This window comes from Pelodiscus sinensis, chromosome 5 (genome assembly GCF_052426305.1).
Source record: "Pelodiscus sinensis isolate ZL-2025 chromosome 5, ASM5242630v1, whole genome shotgun sequence".
NCBI classification, from domain to species: Eukaryota; Metazoa; Chordata; order Testudines; family Trionychidae; genus Pelodiscus; species Pelodiscus sinensis.
Window position 1 is genome coordinate 125,173,058 of NC_143056.1, and position 19,764 is coordinate 125,192,821.

The window sequence follows — 19,764 nt, forward strand, 5'->3', positions numbered from 1 at the left end:
TTCCTAACAGCAGTTTAATCCACACTAACCCCATGTAGTGTTTGTCCCCCTTCAAGGGGCTGGGCCATGGGGGAGCTGCTGCTTTCAGTGAAAATCTGCTTCACCTTTTCAGTTTGGGAGAAAGAATAAATCCCAGTGAATGGAAAAGAGGCGTCTAAATCAACCTTGCTTCGAAAGAACATTTAGATGATTTCAACATCTGGCACACGGTTACACTGCTTCCACTAAGAGAAAGTTTTCTGTCAGGTCATCCTAATTAGAATTAATAAAAAGTGTGAATTTGAACCACCTTAAATCTCTGTGTAGATGTTGTTATTCATAATTAAAATGGCCCCTGAAATGAATAAACTAAAGCCAATTTAATTCTGCATAACACTGTCCATGCAGGGATTTAATTTAGTTTAACAAATCCACTTCCAATTTATGCCTTTAGTTAATTCAGATTAAATTTCTTGGATGTCCTCATGCAGACAAGCCTTGAAAAGCCAAGGATAGCAGGTTTAGAGAGCTGCAAGCTGTTATTTGGCCAAGTAGAACTTCTGTAGATTGTACAACAAAAATAATAAAAGGTAGCTGAAGTAATCTTGAATTGTATGGGTTTTCAAAAGGCATTCGACTGGGTGGATAGGGAATCATGGTAGCAGAGAAAATCATCTACGTCGTTATAAATTTGTGCCAGAATTCTCCATGCACGATATGGACAAACCAAGAGTCAGCAGACTGGTTTAAATGTTATTGCCGGGGTCAGGCAAGGTTGCACTGTACCTTAACTGGCTTGGAGTTGCTAGTGACTGTGACCTAGTGGCAATTGTGATCATTGTTTGCTTTGTTATATGTGATTCCTACTGTCCTGTACTGTTCTATTGTAACTCTCTCTCTCTCTCTCTCTCTCTCTCTCTCTCACTGTGTGCCTCAGTTTCCCTGGGCAATGCATGGGAACCCAGCTAGGGATAGGAATGTTGGGTGTGGCTCTCACTGAGGGGAAGGCTGCCCCATCTTGGCATGTGCCAACAAGAGCTCAGGCTGCCCTGTGATCTGAGCCTGGGTGGGAGAAGCAACCAAGTGACAGGTTGCCTGGGAGTCTGAACAAAGGAGGGGGCAGAGCTGCCTCTAGGCTGGGGCCAGTGGCTGGGGGTGTGAGTTAGTTTTTTGGCTGACTTAGGGAGAGAAGGTCTAACTGGATGGGAGGCCAGGTAGGGCCCCAGAACCCTGGCCCTAGGCCCCCCTTTCACCAAGATGGATTGTATTGACCGACCCTGGTTCCTGTAACAAGAAGTCTGGGCTACACTGTGTCCCTGTCAACAAATAAACCTTCTGTTCTACTTGCTGGCTGAGAGTCACATCTGGCTGAAAAAAGGGCAGAACTTTCTATGAAAAAATTCACTTTTTGAGACAATTGTCTGCCCCAAATCAGGATGAGACAGCAAAACAACTGCAACATGTCTGACTCCCACAGCTACGTGGGAGGTGGATATGCACTGCAGGTCCTCTGCCTTCTAGGGAGTGGCAGAAGAACCCCACACACTGCAAGGCAGCCCTCTGGGAAAGCTTTCGTTAATTGTCGGAACAGAAAATGAAACTGACAAGAGCCTTCTAGGCAGCCAGCCATTTCTATTTTCTCAAAATAAAATCTCATTTTTTGGCAAAACTAAAATCCTCGTGGCAAAATTCAGTTTTGCACACAGAGCATTTTTAATCCAGGAAAAAAAAAAAAAAACTTTTCATCCAGACCTTGTTATCAGGACCCAGAGGCTAGGACACACATTCCCATATGCTACATTGATCCGTGTCTGCTGCTTTGTCCTCTTGGGTCTATCAGCAGCTGGGGTAAGTTAGTGCACAATAGATTGGACCTTTAGATCCTCAAACCTCAGCGCATCCCTGGAAGGGACCCTACAGTTATGCAGCAGTGGCAGCAGCTGGTGCATTGCTCATTGCTGCCTTTGATTTAGGATCTGGTTCCAGACAGGAGAAGACTATCCTCAAAATGCCCCTTTTACATTATCCCATAACTGAGCTGAGGACAGCGGGTGGGCAAGAAACCTCTGGCGGTTGGGTCCTTCACACATTACTACCCAGTAGAGAAGGAACTAAGGATAGTGCCCAGAAGTGCCCATACACAGATAGAGCAACCTCTCTCCTTTCTGGAGGGACAATGCAGTAGCACTGCTTCCACTGGCAGCCAGGTGGTGCTGTATTGTACAATGGTGACTGCTGGCTGGAGAACAGCTGTGACATGACCAGTCACTGGGATGTGCAGGAAACAGCATGGCTTGGACTGCAGCAATAGGGAGCTGTGAAGGCTGATGGAGAGGGAATAAGGGGCAGTTGCTGGAGGGCTTCAGGCAGCTGGCTGAGCCCCAGTGCAGATTGCAGGAGCAGCAGGAGCTGAGCTACACTCAGCTTTCTTTTGAGAGTCTTCTGAATTCTTTATTGCTAATCTTGCTGCGAAAGACTGGGGCATAGCTCATGGGTGGTGAGTGAAGGCCCAGCGGGGGAAGGAAAGCCGAAACCCTGAGCCTTCTACCTCAAGCCACACCCCTTCCTCTTTGACCATGTCCCTTCAAGATTCTCTCCCTCCCCCTCCACTTTCTGGCAAGCTAATCTAACTCAACCCCAGCTAAGGACTGGGACTGCCGTGCGGCACAGCTTCAGTTGGGGGAGGGTTGTATGTTCCCTGGTTGGGACAGATCCAGGTTCTTCTGCCCCTTGCACTCCTCCCACCCCAGTCACAGTGAGGAATGCAGCAAACTGTGCACTTTCCCCTTGCTCCCTGAGAGATAGGAACAGCCAGAAATGTCTCTGTATGAATCAGGGATGAAGCCTCAGGCCCTCTCCCTAAGGGGCCCCTGGGGAGTGGGAGGCTCAGGGCAGGAGCAGTCCCAGATGGTGAGGGGATGTCCCCAACCAGCCCCTTTCACCTGCCTGCTGCCCATTTTGCTGGCACAAGCAAAAACCCTGACCTTGCTGTAAGTTATGATGAGAGGAAGCTGCATATTAAATTTGGTGGCCCTCGCTCTTACCTCTTATAGGAGTAGTCTTGAATAAACAGACACATGCACAGAGAGACAGACTCACACAGTCAGACAAACCCTCTCAAATATATAATGGATAAACTATGATACTTACAGAGGAAAAAACCATTTCCATAGCTTTGCTATCCATCCTTCTTGTTCTCCAATCCCAAGAGTACAATTACATAGGTAGAGCGCCTGCTTCCTATGACAGTTTTTTACACAGAATGAAAGAGCAATTTCATCCATTGTTGTGAGTTTGAGGTGTTCCAGCCTAATTTCTTGGAAATTATCCATTGCACTTCTTGCAATGTCTTCTTCCTGACTCTCATACAAGCAGTGAAACAATTCAAGCTGGTCATCCATAACCTCATAGGTCTTATAGGACAGAGAGGAGATTCTTTTAGCTTCTGCTTCAAACCACGTCAATAAATTATCTTTTATTCCAGACGATGTTTTACAATGTAATTTTTTCTCCATGTCATTTAGTCTTTCTTTATTTGAGAGACCAAACAAGAAACGCACTGTTGGCATCAAATAATTATTTGTAGATATTCCATAATTTTTTAGCAAGCTTTTCACATCTTTCTTAGGATACATAGATTTTTTCATTCTCTCTTCATCTTCCTCTAGCACATAGAACAAAGCTGCAAAAAACTCTTGGAAACTCAAGTGAATAAAGCTGTAGACATTTTCATATTCTGTATCTTTCTGAAAAATGTTTTTATTCAGAAAGAGAGACTGAATGTTAGACAAGGACAAATTGTGTTTCTTCAGATCATCTTCTTCAAACAGTATTTTTCGTTCTAAAATTCCATCTGCAGCCAATGAGCAAAGCTCCCAGAGGTTAGATTTAGAGTGTTCTATTGTGTCACTGAAGTGATCAGTTAGCAGGGTGTAGAGAAAGAGCAAATATACTGATGTGGTTGTTTTTGAAGTTTGTGCAAGGTTTTCTCTCCTTTCCATTTGTTGTTTCAGAACCGTGCAGATGATCCAACACACAATGGGGACAAAGCACATGGTGAAGAGCATTTCATTTTCTTTGACAAAGTTAAAGGCTTGTGTTGCTTTCTTTTCATCACAAAAGAATTTATGAAAATATTCTTTCCTCTCATCTGCAGAAAATCCCATGATCTCTGCATATCTTGGAAATCTCAGATTCATCCTTAGTTTTTCCCGAGCTGTTAGTCTCGTAGTGATCAGCAAAAAAGATTTTTGAAGAACCTTCTTTCTCAACAAACTGCACAGGATGGTTTCCACTGGCATCTTCTCAAATGGGTCAGTGCACAGGCTAACGTCATCAATATCTAGCAAGGAATTTAATTCATCAAAACCATCTATTATAAACAGGAGTTTTTCTGGCTTCTCAAAGATTTCTTTAATTGGTCCTTCTCTATCAGGACAATTGTTCAAAACCAAATCAGCAACACTTCGATATTTGGAACCGCTTTGATTTTCAAGAATATGTTTTATTTCTCTGCAATTTATATAGAAAACATAATCAAACTTTTTCCAGTAGAGTTTTCCAGCTGCCCAGTCCAACATGATCTTTCTCGCTGTCATTGTTTTCCCAATCCCAGCAGCTCCCTGCAGCACAACAGTTCTTGAGCTTTGTTGATTTCTATCAGGATCAAATAAAAGACTAATCTGAGTGAGACTGGTTTGTTGAGCCATCAGTTCTGCATGTCTTCTTCCTCTGGTGGTGATTTCATGTTCTTTTTCCTCCCGCCCCCGATGTTCCTTTACAATAAGCAGTTCCGTGTATCTTTTGTTTAGACACACATGTTCACCTCGGCGAGCATTCCTGTCTTTTATGACTTCGTATTCTACTTGTATATGTTCTCTATACTTCCTCTGGTAAGCTAATTCAATGAAAATGGCATAAAGCATTAGACATACTGTGTACATTTGTTCAAACAATGGTCATGTGAACTGCCACTCATTAGTTAGATCCAGTAATTGGATGAGAAAAAATTTTGGTGGCATTCTACTATTCGTGTTCTGTCCCCACTCCCTCCGTTTCACCCAATAGCACCACCATCACGTGACTTGACAGTTTGCTAGGATTTTACATGTTAAAAATAGTCTTTTGTCTTTTACAGTTTAATTACTTTGTTCATTGATCATCTCTCTCCTTGGTTCTCATTCATCAGTGCACTTAAGCACAGATTTAAGTACCATTACAATGAATGAGATTTGAGATGTGCTTAAAGTTAAGAATTTCTTTTAGTTTCTATCTTATTTCTCTTTTCTCCTCCCTTTCCGCACAGTATCTTTTTACTATTTCTGACTGCTTCTCTTCTTACTTCTTGGTTATATTTTCTCTTCCCTCTTGTTCATCAGCTCTTTTAATCTCTTTCTGTTTTTCCTACCTCTGGATACTCTTCTCTGCTTCCCCCTCCACTCCTATTTCTTGCTTCTGCCTCTCCACACGCTGCAGGATAGGACTGGACACTGATATTCAGTCAAGGCTCATCTCTAATCATGAGTAGTGCAGTATGAGAAGTGCCACTGATTCAGTGGACAGCTGACTTGCTTATGAAGGCTTGCTCTCCTCTATGGGCTAAGGTCCCTAACTTGACTACATCTTCCCTGATGCACCATGGTTTTCTCTCTTGTTGAGCCACAAGGTGCATTGTGGGAGATGTAGTCCAGAAAGAAGAAAGGGCCCACAAGGCAAAAAAAAGGTCATGAGGAATATGAACTATGAATCCCATCCAGAATTCTAGGAGCACTTTGGAATGTTACATTAAAAGTGTTAAAATATCCTTCAAAATGATTTAAACCATGGGCACCATTTAACCAGTCTACATGCCATGTGCTAACCATATGAAACAAACAAAAAGTGTGTTCTAGCCTGAGTAGAAGCACACAGAACAACCAAAAGGCATTACATTATTCAGTAATATTCACATGTGAAGCATTTCTACAAATAGTTATCACACAATTCCTAATACAGGATAAATGGATCCAATATGAGCACAGAAATTTACTTCTTCATAGCAAGCAACTCTGCATGTGTCTATCTGGAATTCGTACAGCTATAAGGGCATGTCTACATTGCATTCCTCCTTCGAGAGATGAATGCAAATTCAGACAAATTAAATTGCAAATGAAGCGTGGATTTGAATTTTCCATGCTTCATTTGCATAATGGCATCCAGCCGCTTTTCCGAAGTACCATATTTCGAGAAAAAAAATGGGGTTACAGTAATTCCTCATTTAACGCTATAGATATGTTTCAGAAAATGATCGTGTTAAGTGAAAACTTGTTATGTGGGGTCAATTTTCCCATTGAAAATAATGGAAAAGGTGGGGATTGCATTTCAAGAGGTGGTGTCTGTTGGGACTGGAACATAAGGTTGGGGGAGAAAGGGGACTGGGTTACAGCAGGGAGGGGAGGTGTTTGGCTCTGGTGAAGGGAAAGGGAGGAGAGGGGAGGGGGATTGGGTTGGGAGTATGCCCCTGTGATGGGTCTGCCAGGACCCGCACTGCGTCCGGCGAGGGGAGGTCGCTAGGGAACCCTCTGCCACTTTGCAAGGAGGGAAGGGAAGCCCCGTGCAGCCACTGGCGATGGGCCAGCTGGGAAAACGCAGCCACCGGTCTGCAAACGGGGGCAGAGGAGAGGGGGCAAAGTGTCCAGCAAGGGGGAGTCAGTGGGGAACGGCGCAGCAAGCGGTGAACCCTGCACCACTTTGTAGGGAGACGGGGGAAGCCCTGCACAGCCACCAGTAATAGGCCAGCTGGGGAAATCATGTTATTTCAGGAATGGTCGTGTAATTCAAAAAACGTTCCCTAAAAAAAAATCGTGATATTGTGAAAACGTGTTAAGCGAGCACGTGTTAAATGAGGAATTACTGTATTTTGAAAAGAAACCCTTCCTTCAAAATAACCCTTAAACCTCTTTTTTTAAGGAGTAAGGGTTATTTCAAAGGAAGGGTTTCTTTTAGAAATAACCCCTTTTTTTCCTCGAAATATGGTATTTTGGAAAAGCATCCGGATGCCATTATGGAAATGAAGCGCAGGAAATTCAAATCTGCACTTCATTTGCAATTTCATTTGTCTGCATTTGCATTCCTCTCTCAAAGGAGGAATGCAATGTAGACATACCCTAAGATTTTGGCCCTAACATTTTAGAATATTTGTTCTTTCTTCACAGGTCAATAGGGCAGTCCTCTATTTGTATTTATTGTTTTTCTCTGAGTTCCCCGCATTTGATATGCAGCTTTTTGGCATAACTGCTCAGAAGTGGACACAGTATGCTAAGCACACTCTTACCAGAGGCTTTCAGAGATGGATTATCAACTTGCAACTCCTTAGCATGATGTGTCTCTGCGTATGGTCCCTGATTCCATTGTCTGTCGTTCCCTCTTGTTTCTTCTTTAACTTGTGCTGTTTTCTTCTTTTCCTTTGACAAAACTAACAAGGGAGATTAACTGCAACAACTACAGACTAAGGGGAAACCATCCGCTATTGTAGTCTTACATCTCGTATGTAACAAGTGATCAACGCTCCCCAGCACCTGCTTATGAAATGCAACAATCAAAATGAGACCCAAGTATTACAGTCCACAGGAAATTAGACTATTATGTGCCACAGGTGGGATTGGGCTGCCTGCCTGTGGCACATAATAGGCTAATTTCCTGTGCCTGAGAAACCAGCAATGCAGGGGAGTAAGATACATGCAGATAATCCTGGAAAGCCACCTGCTCCCACACACTGCAGAGGGAGAGGGAAAAAACCCAGAGTCAATGCCAGTCTGCCCTGAAGTTTTACATGCACTAGGGATGTATTAGTGTAGTTGATAAACTGCTTAATCACACCTTCCCCACCAATATATTTTTTAGCAGGCTAACCGGTCGCCCAGCTCAGTCCTGGGTGATGGGTCCAGGACCTACCCCTGCTGCGACTGCCTTTAAAATAAATTAGGAGCTAGGCAGGCAGGCAGCCCGGCTTAGTGCTGGCTCATGCCAGGTCCAGGAGCTCAGACCCCCACCCCCAGACAGTGGCTACTGCCCCCTGTACTGCTGCTTCTGTATCAGAGGCAACACCGCAGTGCAACAGGCAGCGGGTCTCTGAAGGGAGCTGGTTTTTAAATTGGCTCCCTTCGTGGACCAGCTCTTGCCTGGCACCCCACACTGTTGCCTCTGATATAGAGACAGCAACGTGGAGTGGCAGGGGGTTCTCAGGAGTGGAGTTGGAGTGTGCCCCCACCCCTTGGGACTACAGAATAGTCAAGTAACAGATAAGAATTCATGGGGTTACTCGACTATTCGATTAAGTAATATCTAACGTCCCTAACCAATATCTAGCATTAGAAAATCCTATCCTGGGTTTTAAGATGGCATTGCCACCTCACCCATAACTACAGTGTCATGGACTCTATTGCTAGAATAGAGCTAGATTGGACCCGATGTTTGTGCTGATGTGGAAGGAGAAGGCCTGGTCCTAATCATATGATTAGGGTTGGTGTGGCCCATGAAAGCTCATAACCTATTAAACCATCTTGTTAGTCTTTAAAGTGCTACATAGTTTTTCCTTTTGTTTTAGCAAGATCAGATGAATACGGCTACCTCTGTATTACTGGTCCTAATCATACACCCTTGTAATTCCCACACAAGAACTAGGGGTCATTGCAATACCTGCTCTGTGGGCAGCAAAGGACGTGTATCTTTGGGGGAACCCAGCACCCTGAAGTGACAGTGAGAAGCAAAGAGGAGATAAAGCCCTGACCCTCTTCCCCTCCACCTCCCACAGCTGAGCGGTAGCAGCACATGTGGGAGACTATTGGAGCTGGATAGAATTTATTTCTCTCCTCCCCTCCTTCCCCCTCTCCCTCCATGGAAAATTTTGAGTTTTGGGTAGAAAAGGCAAAACAAGCAAGCAAGCAAACAAACAAAAACCCTTAAAAGCTACAAAGTTTGGGCTGAAAACATCATTCTTGTCATCAGCCTGTTTCTTGTTCTACTCTCTTTGCTGCTGCCCCAGGGAACATTCTTGGATTTTATGATAACTTTGGGTTTCTTACCTTTCTCACTTCCTGCTCTGAGTTGTGCAGCGGACTCTTGGAGGTTGATCTGAGTGAGAACATCTATGGTTACATCTACTGCAGCAGCTCCACCGTAGGATTCCATCAGGAGGTTCTTAGTGTCTGTCCAGTCGGCGTTCTCCAGCCGACCTCGGCGGATGGGACCCTTCCCCTCAAAGTCAGTGTGTGAGAGTTTGTCTTTAAATCTTTTGAAGGCCTCCTGAGGAAGGTCCTCAAGGATACTTAGAAGCAGGTCGCTGATTCCGCTTCGGTTTTCCATCACCAGGTATCAGCAAGCAAAACTCAAATGCAAAGTCCCATCATTAATAGTTAATAAGTTATAGCAACTCTTATTCCTATGCAGAGGGAAGAAGTGTAGCCTAGTGATGAGAGTGATGTTTTTCCGTGCCTCAGTTTCTTCATGTAAAATGGGGACAATTGTGCTCATCTAACTGCCACGGGCGTTATGCCACTTAGTTACTGCTTGTAAAGGCCATTGCAGTTTAGGATGAAAGGTGCTATAATAACGTATTTATCATCAAATGGATTTTCAGAAAAATTAATGGATCATGTAGCCCTGTGGAGCATAGAGAGCAACATATAGCCACAGCCCGGTGCAGCTACCGGTACCTGAAGTTGCAGGAACAGCTATAAAGGAAACATCCAGCAATTATAAAAATAAAAAAAGATCTCCAAGCAAGCAGCAAAATGGGCTCTGTCCAGAAGATTTAACGATCTCAGGACTGTTGGCTGCAAAGAGGAAGGAGCTGTGGAGAGGCAACAAACGAAAGCGGAGGAGAGGTTTTCAGGGCCTCTTTCCCATGAAAATCTGAAATACCACATGCAGGAGTCTGCATTTTAGTTGATTTTAAAGCAATACTGATTTTCACTTCCCCTCTGGACATGTCTGCCCCGCTCATGCTCTCTCCCTCCATCTCACAGGTGCACTGTGGACAGATTCCATCCCCTTTTATAATCCCGATGTGCTGCTCAGATGCTCACCCCCACCAAACAGGAGAGAAAACAAACGGCTTATTGATTACAAGAAACCTGGCTCGGTCAGTGGAGGTGGAACAACACACAAGGCATAGGAAGCACAGGGAAAGTGAGGAGGGGATGGTGCCTGCCTAGGGTTTAAAACAGAGGAAAGGGGCTGGCTGGGTGTCTTCAGAGCAGAGCTGGGGGACAACAGAGAGGGGAAACTCCAGCTCTGTAAATCTTTACACCGCTGGGGAGAAAGTGTTAACTGACACCCTGGATTTCTGGACTGACACTCAAAGCCTTTTAGACAAGCTGTCATGTGAATCACCAGGGAGAGGCAGGTTCAGGCTGTGTCCTTTGCATCTTACCCAGCCGTGTTCATACGAAGCAGCCACATGGGCATAGTTGGGTTCCGAATAACAGTGCTGACCCAGGCACTAAGGACACAATATTACTCTCGGAGGGGTGTGTGACTCTGAGTAGTTTGTTGACAGGGCTACCTGCCAGTGCCCAGACAGGTAAGTCCCGCCATTACTGCCTCGGCAGCACCCAGGGAATGGGCTCATAGTTACTTTATGAGCACTGGTGCAGCTGAGTGCCTCGGTTAAGTTGGAATGAACCCCCGTGTCACAGAGGGGCTGCTGCTGCTGAGAGTTTATCCACCAGCCTGGGTTGGGGGACACATTTTCAGTTATGATCAATAATGGGAAATAAACTTCAAAATTCCTTTTATTTTAAATGTGGGTATTGCCCATGCCTGAGACCTACTGTAAATGGGCATGCAAGTTGGACATTTGCAGTGTCTGCAATTCCTTATCCAGAGTGGAAAACAAAAGTTGGACCAAAACTTTGGAATGCAGCTTTTTAAAATGTTTTCCCTGAACATCTGAAAGCTCATGATCCCGTCGACATGTTTTGTTAGTCTATAAAGTGCTACCAGACCATTAGTTGTTTTTTAAGTTTTTCCTGTGCAGACTAACTCGGCTACCCCCTGAAACTTTTTAATCCCCTGAACATGTTATTAAAGGGTTTAGGGGGAAAATTATCAAACATCCCAATTGCTTATGGAGAGTCTTTGGCCAAACTGGGCGCACGTGCAGGGTGCCATGGCCAGGGGATGCCACACAGGGCTCAGGATTCCCCTCACTGGCTGCTGCATAAACTCCTCTCTGGCCACTTCCTGGTGCTGGGCCTGCAGACTGCTCTCTGCTCCCTCTCCTCCGCCCACTCACTCCCCAGCCGGCCAGCTGAGGATTCCAGATACATCCTGCTCCCCACCCCCAGCCCGGAGTTGTGTGGAATGAGTCCCTCTCTGCTAGCGCTGCTCTAAAGTTTGCAGCATGTGAGTGAGCTGGGGGAGCCAGGCAGGGCTGAGAACAGAAGGGGGGGGGGTACCTGAAGGCTGGGAAGAGAGGAGGGGCGCAGAGGTCTGGGAGCACAGCCGGGCACGGGACTTCAGGAAGGAGGAGGAGGAGGAACTGGGCTGAGGATGGCTGGGAAGGAGAGGCCAGCCAGGGGAGAGAGAGAGAGTGTGTGTGTGTGTATATGTGTGTGTATGGGAGGGGAGTGCATTGTCTGGCTCAGTGAGTGAGCAGCCAACAAACTAGGCCCTCCTGTTATCAGGCTGGTGTCCTTGAGGGACAGTAGCTGTTCTAAGCTGCCCCACAGTGCACCTGCACTTCTCTCCTCTAATGCCCACCTTCCCTAACCTGCTGGTAGTTCCCTGCAGTCTCCCAGTCTCCTTTTCACTCTTCCTCAATCTGCTCTGAAGTTTTAAGCCCAGAAGTTTTAAGGATCCTCATTGGATTTTTTCCTCTCTCCCTCCCCCAGCAGAGATCAGCAGCAGACGTGGGCTGGGAAGCGGGAGAGGCACAGACACTACCTGACTGGGGAGGAGGGAAAGTAAAAGGAAAGTAAAAGAAGGTTCAATGATTAACAATACGCCTGTGTCAACAGGAAACTGACTCTAAAACAGAAAGGGCGGGGGATGTACCTGGAGCCGAAAAGCAGCAGCCCAGGCAGCAGAATTAGCTGGGGCCGTGTGTAAATCAGGGCAGAAAAAAGGGGGGTGCCTGAATAGAATTCCTTTTCTTAGTCACCTGCTCATCCCAAGCACCTCTCTGCTTTTCAGGCTTAGAGGGAAATGCAAAGGCCATTTGGGAGGTGATGACCCAGAGCTGTGGCAGCCAAGGGACTGGAAAAGGGCTGGACTCAGCCACTGGTATCAGCTATTGCTTTTTTACAAAAGGAAGACTCCCATGGCACCTTAGGGTTTAAAACACTAGCCCCCTAATTCGAACTAGGGAGGCTGATGTAGGCATTCCAAGTTGCAAATGAAGCCTGCTATTTAAATATCCCAGGCTTTAATTGCATCTTCCCATCGGGGTGCCATTTTTAAATCCCCCTTGTCCAAACTAACTGCCCGCGGCTACACGCGGCAGTCAAACGTTAACTCGAACTAAGTCCTTAGTTCGAGTTAACTGTTACACCTCACAAGTTACACATCCTCCTGTAATGAGGTTTACCAGCTAATTCGAGTTAGGACTTTATTTTGGAATCCCGTTTCACTGCTGCGTGTAGATGTGGGCAGTTACTTCAGGCTAGTCAATTTCTAAAAGTGGCGACCAGCCAGAACAAACAAATCAAGCGCGGGATATTTAAATCCTGTGCTTCATTTGCAATTTCGGTCACCCTCATTAGCCTCCCTAGATTGATCTAAGGGGCTAGTGTAGACATACCCTGAGTCTCTAAGGGTACGTCTAGACTACCGCGTTTTGTCGACGGAAGTTTTGTCGACAGATACTGTCGACAAAACTTCCGTCGACAAAGAGCGTCCAGACACATTGAGTTCTGTCAACAAAGCAAGCTGCTTTGTCGACAGAACTCTGTAGTCTGGACGCAATGTTACAGGCAATAACACCTTCTGTTGACAGAGTTCTGTCGACAGAAGGTGTTATGCCTCGTAAAATGAGGTATACCAGTATCGACAAAACTGCTGAGTTCTGTCAACGTTATGTCGACAGAACTCAGCGGTAGTGTAGACGCTGGTATAGTTTTGTCGACAAAACTAGGTAGTCTAGACACACCCTAAGGCTATGTCTACACAGCAGAGTTATTTTGAAATAACTGACGTTATTCCGAAATAGCATAGTCAGTGTCTACACACAGGCAGTTATTTTGACATAATGTCAAAATATTGTCGAGCTGGAGGACTGCTTACTCCGACTCCTGTAACCCTCATTGTACGAGGAATAAGGGAAGTCGAAGGAAAAGTGCTCTCTCTCAAAATAACTGCTGTGTAGATAGCACCAAAAGTCAAAATAAGCTATTTCAACTAAGCTACTCTATTAGCATGGCTCAAATTGAGTAGCTTATTATCAGTTTAGCCGTGCTGTGTAGATGTGCCTTAAGGTGCCACAGAACTCCGTGTTTTTGAAAATATGGACTATTACAGACATACTTTTGAGGCTATTTCTTTTTTGTCATTCAATTGGATTTTGGATCATGGCTGACATCCCAGCCATTCAGTAAAACACTTCCCTGTGGCCTTCTGACATACACACAGAGGGGTCTCACTGCCACATCCCTACCCTAGCAGAAGAGGGAAGAGGAGGGGTAGGCAGCAGTGTGATCTCCCACCTCTGTGCTTCCAGCAGCCTATGCTGGCCACTGCCAAGCTGGAGCCTCTGCATTATTTATTGACAAATACAATTTACATAATAGTATATCCTTTGGTATATATGGTTGTGACTACTTTCTTCCACTATTTGATCTGAGGAAGTGGGTCTGGCCCACGAAAGCTCATCATCTAATAAACCATCTTGTTAGTCTTTAAAGTGCTACATTGTCCTGCATTTTGCTTCAACTACCCCAGACTAACACGGCTACATTTCTATCAGAATAGTATAGACTTTCAAAATACTGTGCACTGAATTTTTAATGTTTTGGTGCAGAATGTCCTCTGGCATATGGGGCACCGGGCAGTTGTGTGTGTGTGTGGGGGGGGGGGGCTGTGAGAGGTGCTGGGCAGCTGTGGGTGGGAGGGTGCTGGGCACAGGAATCTGCGAAGGAGATCTCTGGGAGAGGGGCCACTGGGCGTAAGGGGATGGGGGCACTGAGCAGGGAAGTGGTGTGGTAGGCACATTGGCAGTGTAGGGGTGGGGCTGGAGGCTCAGGAGGGAGGGAAATGCAGGGGTGGGAGTGAAGGTGACACTGCAGGTGTTGGAGTGAAGGGGCTGGAGCACAAGGACACAGTGCAGGAGTTAGGGTGTAGGAGGGAGCAGGAGTTAATGGCAAAGGGAGAACAGGATGGGGGTGCAGGGGTTATGGAGCCCATGGGGACCAAGGGAAATAGGGGGGACATCATCATACTTGGGGTGGGGGCAGGTGTATCAAAATACAAGTTCACTCAGAGCACCATTTTCCCAAAGGCCGGCCCTGGATTGACTCCTGTTGGAATTCAGACACTAAAGTGCACAGCAGAGGGGCTTAAGTTCTCCTTCAAGTGATTTTTCAATGCTCGCTTCCTCCCTAAGTTTACATTAGGACTGCGACGTTCTCTTTGTTCTCATTCCCACACACAGACCTGCGACTGTATTTGCAAACAAAAGCAACATTTTTCTCCCTTAAGGTTTAAATACAAGACATTAGAATCTCTTCCTAAAGCTACATCTGATTTAGTTCAGTTGAAATACAATGCACTGCAGTATGGGCTTACCTTGAGTCTCTGGAGAGAGCTGGTTTAGGTTGAATTGGGCTTTCAAAATGCACCTTGAGAAGGAAGCTTGTGGCTCTCAAGTGTTGCAATAGAAAACATGTTCACACGTATAAGCGTCCCGCTGTTTACTGTCTGCCGCCTCAGCTTGAAATAAGCAAACTTTGTTCTGACTGATAACCTGTGAGAGAGAAGCAGTGTTTACAGGGCTATGTTCCTCTTCTGGGTTTTCTACATGGGACCTCCTCTGCAGAGCAACAGGATGGATTTCATTGATAAGAGCCTTTTGAACTGTGAACTATGGGAGGAAGGTGGGTAATTACCTTGCGAAACAGGCTGAGTCTGCACTTCAGCTGGGAACATGCCACCCTGTGCAGATAGACAGACCTGTGCAAACCCTACTTGAGCTAGCACACTAGAAATAGCCATGTGGCCCTGACGGCCTGGGTGGCACCTTGGGTTAGTAGCCACCCAAATCTATATCCAGGGTGTGGGCAGGATTGTACTCGGGTACCTAGGTCAGACAGAGCTAGCACAAAGCTGACTGCTCATGTGGGGATTTACACCTCCCAGCTGCTCTGTAGAGATGCCCAAAGTGTGTTTCTTTGGGGCTGGTTGTTGGATCATTAACGGGAGCTTTTGTGCTTTCAGTCCAGTGAAGCGGTGCAGTCAAACCACGGCAGCTGCTGTGCAAATGGGAAAGGAGCCTAGAAGGTGAAAAAAGAAAGGAGAGAAGCTGCCATGGTTGGCCCTGACTTGACACAGATATGTCTGAAATGATCCAAATGCTGTCTCACACACACACACACACACACACACAGGAAGTGTGTCAAGCACCTTCCTGCACAAGGGCTCAGACTCATAGACTTGAAGGCCAGAAAGGACTATCGTGATCATCCAGTCTGACCACGATAGGCCACAGAACCTCATCCAGCCACTCCTGTCTTAGACATCCCTCTCCCACACACACACACATTCTGGCCAAGTTACTTAGGTTCCCAAATCATGCTTCCAAGATTTCAAGTTACAGAGATCCCCCCCATGTACACTAGTGTAAACCTGCAAGTGACCTGAAGCTGGAATGAATGTTACAAGGCCATGAGTGTGATGTGCCGCAGTGTTTGACAAATTATAGATCAAAGCAACTTGTCATACTTTGTCATAGACACACAATCAGTGACACTATGGCCTTCATTCTGCAAAGTCCATACATTCCTTTACTAAACTCAAAGGCTGAATGGTATCTATACAATTACACTCTCCATATCTCAAACCCCCCAAAATAAGCAAATTGCTACATCCAAATAATAAGCAAACCATTTATAAGCATTTGATTGAGATACTTACAAACAGGCTAAGCCCAAGATGCATGGCTCCAACTTGGTTAGGCAGGAATTAGCAATAAACCCTTTCAGAATTTAGTTTCTTATGCCCATTGATCAGTGATGTCATTGCCAAGTGTCAGACTTTAACTCTGCCCAGATCAAGGAAGTTCTTACCTAACCAATTATTTATTGCACCTAGTTCCCAGTTAACTGCATTTTATTTCCATTACTTCATCAGTCCAAACCATAAATGAAAACACTAATAGTTCAAAAGATTGCTACAAATTTAACCTTACAACTCTTCTTTCTCATGATCTTGTTCTTTTTGGTGCTGAAAGCTAATGACAACTAACTTAGTTCAATTTAAAACCATAGATGATTCATATGTAATATGGGTCTATAGTTCCACACCTACTTGCAAAGTATAAAGTTAAAGTACACATGTAAGTCTTTGCAGAAGTGGACCTAAGAGACCAGGTTCTACAAGTACCTCCTACAATGTTTTTTCCAAATTAAGAAGCATAGCTGGATGAGGCATTTAAAAACCGAGGAACCATCGCCACCAGAGCCGCGGCAGCCACAGACCTGGGAGCAGCCTTGGATGGGCTGACTGGCTTCATGTCTGGAGAGGGCCTCCTCCCAGAACACTGTCCGTCTTGATAACAAACCCAGTCTCTCCTCCCCAGTCCCCATTTCTTCCATCTCCAGGGTACCCAGAGACATGGGGCAGGACCTCAAGGGTAGTTATACCCTCCAAGACCTCTGGAGGCAAAAGGCAATCCCACAGGTGTTCCTGAGTTCCCTCCTCACTTCAGGTTCTCAGTTCTTCCATTTCCCAGCTGTTTTCTCTTAATTACCCTCCTGTTCTTTGAACAACTGGTCTCTCTAGTGCTTGAACTCCAGGGGGAAGGTGGGAGATTAAAAGCAAACACAGGGAATGTTGGGGTAACTTGTTGAGATCCATGTGGCAGAGTCTCAGAACTGCCATGCATTCAAGGCATCTCTGATTTGTTCTGCCCTTTGCTGTGCTCCCCTTATGGTGCTGGCATCCAGCTGCTCAAACTCTCTGGCTAGGCGCTCTGCCTCAGCTCCCCACCTTGCCTGATAAGTTTCCCACCTTGCTCTCACACAGATTATGGAGCACGCAGTAGGCTGCCCCCACAGGGAATGTTGCATTTGCTGAGGTCCAGCTGAGTCAGGAGACTCCTAAACCTTCCCCTTAAACGTCCAAAAGCACATTGAACCACCAGTCTGCACTTGCTCAGCCTGGTGTTGAACTCCTTCTTGCTGGAGTCCAGGCTGCCTGTGTACAACTTCATGAGCCACGGGAGCAAGGGGTAGGTTGGGTCACCCAGGATTACACTGGGTATTTCCATCTCTCCAAATCTAGTTTTCCTGTTTGGAAAAAAAGTCCCAGCGTGCATCTTTCTGAAGAGGGAGGTGTTCCATGTCATGTGCCTTTCCGGACCATCCCACATTGGTATCAGTGAAGCAGCCCTTGTTATCCACCAGCACCTGCAGCACCATACAGAAGTACCCCTAGCAGTTTATGTACTCCATGGAATAGTGGTCAGGGCTTGGATGGGGCTGTTGTTCCATCTATAGCTCCACGACAGCTGGGGAAGCCCATGGCAGCAAAGCCATCCTCTATGTTGTCCATGTTCCCCAGAGTCTCAACCCTCTGTAGGACAATGTTACTGATCTCCCTGGCTACATGCATAACAGCAGCCCACACTGTAGATTTCCCCACTCCAAATTGATTCCCCACTGAAAGGCAGCTATTTGGTGTTGCAAGCCTCCAGAGGGCAACTGCCACACACTTCTCCAGCATCTCATTCAGGGATTATGGCACCTCCGCACAGGGACGAGCCATTCACAAAGTTCCAAGAATGTGGCCTTGTGCATTTGGAAGTTCTGCAGCCACTGCTGATTGTCCCATCTCTGGAGCACATGGAGGTCCCACAATCATGGTTTGAGCTTATACCATGGTGCTAGAATCAGCATGGTAACCCAGGATTGGGTGGCAGCTGCAGTAGCATCAGTGTCAAGCCTTGCATGGGCATTGACTGTGTATCACGTTGAGCTATGTCCTTGTCCTTTTATTGGAGGAGCAACATGCGTACGCTCTCTGAGTATGGCACTTTTAGGCGCACCACAACACACATCAGCATCATGATGATTTGCTATAAACTGAGCTCCATGCTTGCATAGCTCTAGCCTCTGCATGTGCAACCAGGCCAGAAAAAGGCACGAGTGCATTGCCTGCCTTTTATTTCATGTGAATGGGGAGAGACTACACAAGTGCCTAATGGGATGCTGGCGACATGATCCCATTACCACCCGCTGCATAGGCTGGATCCCAGTGGGCACTGTGAGCATGGCTCATACTGCAGAGCTACCCATGGTGCATTACTCTCTGGGGGTATGTTTACACTACCACCCTAGTTCGAACTAGGGTGGTTAATGTAGTCATTCGAAGTTGCAAATGAAGCCTGGGATCTAAATATCCCGGGCTTCATTTGCATCTTGCCAGGCGCCGTCATTTTTAAATCCCCGGTAGTTCGGACTCCGTGCCTGCGGCTACACATGGCACGGAGTAGGTAGTATGAATTAGGCTTTCTAATTTGAACTACTGTTACACGAGGTGTAACGGCAGAGTCAGCTATTGAGGTGGCATGGGGGCAAGGGCACCATTTCAGGAGAACAGGGGGTATGTCTACACTAGAAAGTTAGTTCGAACTAACGTCCGTTAGTTCGAACTAACTTTCCTAGGCGCTACACTAGCGCTTCGTTAGTTCGAACTTAATTCGAACTAACGGAGCGCTTAGTTCGAACTAGGTAAACCTCATTTTACGAGGACTAACGCCTAGTTCGAACTAGCTAGTTCGAACTAAGGGCTGTGTAGCCCTTTAGTTCGAACTAGTGGGAGGCTAAGGCTTCCCAGGTTTCCCTGGTGGCCACTCTGGCCAACACCAGGGAAACTCTATTGCCCCCCTCCCGGCCCCGGAGCCCTTAAAGGGCCACGGGCTGGCTACTCACTTTGTGCCAGTTGCAAGGCTGCAAGCACCCGTGCCTGCACAGCCTGCACCTGCCACACAATGAGCCAGCCATGCGAGGGCTCCCAGCCCTCCACTGCTCCCCACGACCAGCCTGGCGGCTCCCGGGAGCCTGCCCGGGGGCGCAAAAGGTGGGCGCCCGCCTGGTCAAGTGCGGAGATTGTGGACCTCATCGAGGTTTGGGGGGAAGCCTCCAATGTCCACGATCTCCGCACTAGCCACCGGAACGCGGCCGTCTACGGACGCATGGCTGCCAGCCTGGCCGCCAGGGGCCACCAGCGCAGCCGGGAGCAGGTGCGCTGCAAGATTAAAGACTTGCGGCAGTGCTACTCCCGGGCCTGCCTGCCAGGGGCTGACCCGGAGGCCTGCCCCCACTTCCATGCCCTGGACCGCATCCTGGGGCCTCATGCCGTCCCTGCCCCCCGGGACGTGATTGACCCCGGGGCAGAGGGACCGCTCCTGGAGACGGAGGAGGAGGAGGAGGGCTCTGAGAGCCAGGAGCCTGCCGCCAGCCTGCCCAGGACCCGGGACCCCCGAGGCACCCCACAGAGCCGCTCGCCTGCATCATCAGAGGCCGGGGAGGCGTCCACCTGTGAGTACCCTCGTGTTCCCCTTATGTGTACGGGGGGCTGGGGCGAGAGGGAGCC

General features: G+C 46.9%; 1 protein-coding gene across 1 annotated transcript in view; it reads right to left on the reverse strand.

The window, feature by feature from the left end:
* LOC102455214 (NACHT, LRR and PYD domains-containing protein 3-like) overlaps nt 1–12,261 on the reverse strand; it is a 47,842-nt gene extending 35,581 nt beyond the window's left edge. The window contains exons 1-2 of the mRNA XM_089778838.1: nt 9,042–12,261; nt 3,142–4,876 (exon numbers count right to left, since the gene is read on the reverse strand). Of these exons, the coding sequence (XP_089634964.1) occupies nt 3,142–4,876; nt 9,042–9,321 (2,015 nt within the window). The 5' untranslated portion in view covers nt 9,322–12,261. The remainder of the gene's footprint in view (nt 1–3,141; nt 4,877–9,041) is intronic.
* Nucleotides 12,262–19,764: the final 7,503 nt, after the last annotated feature.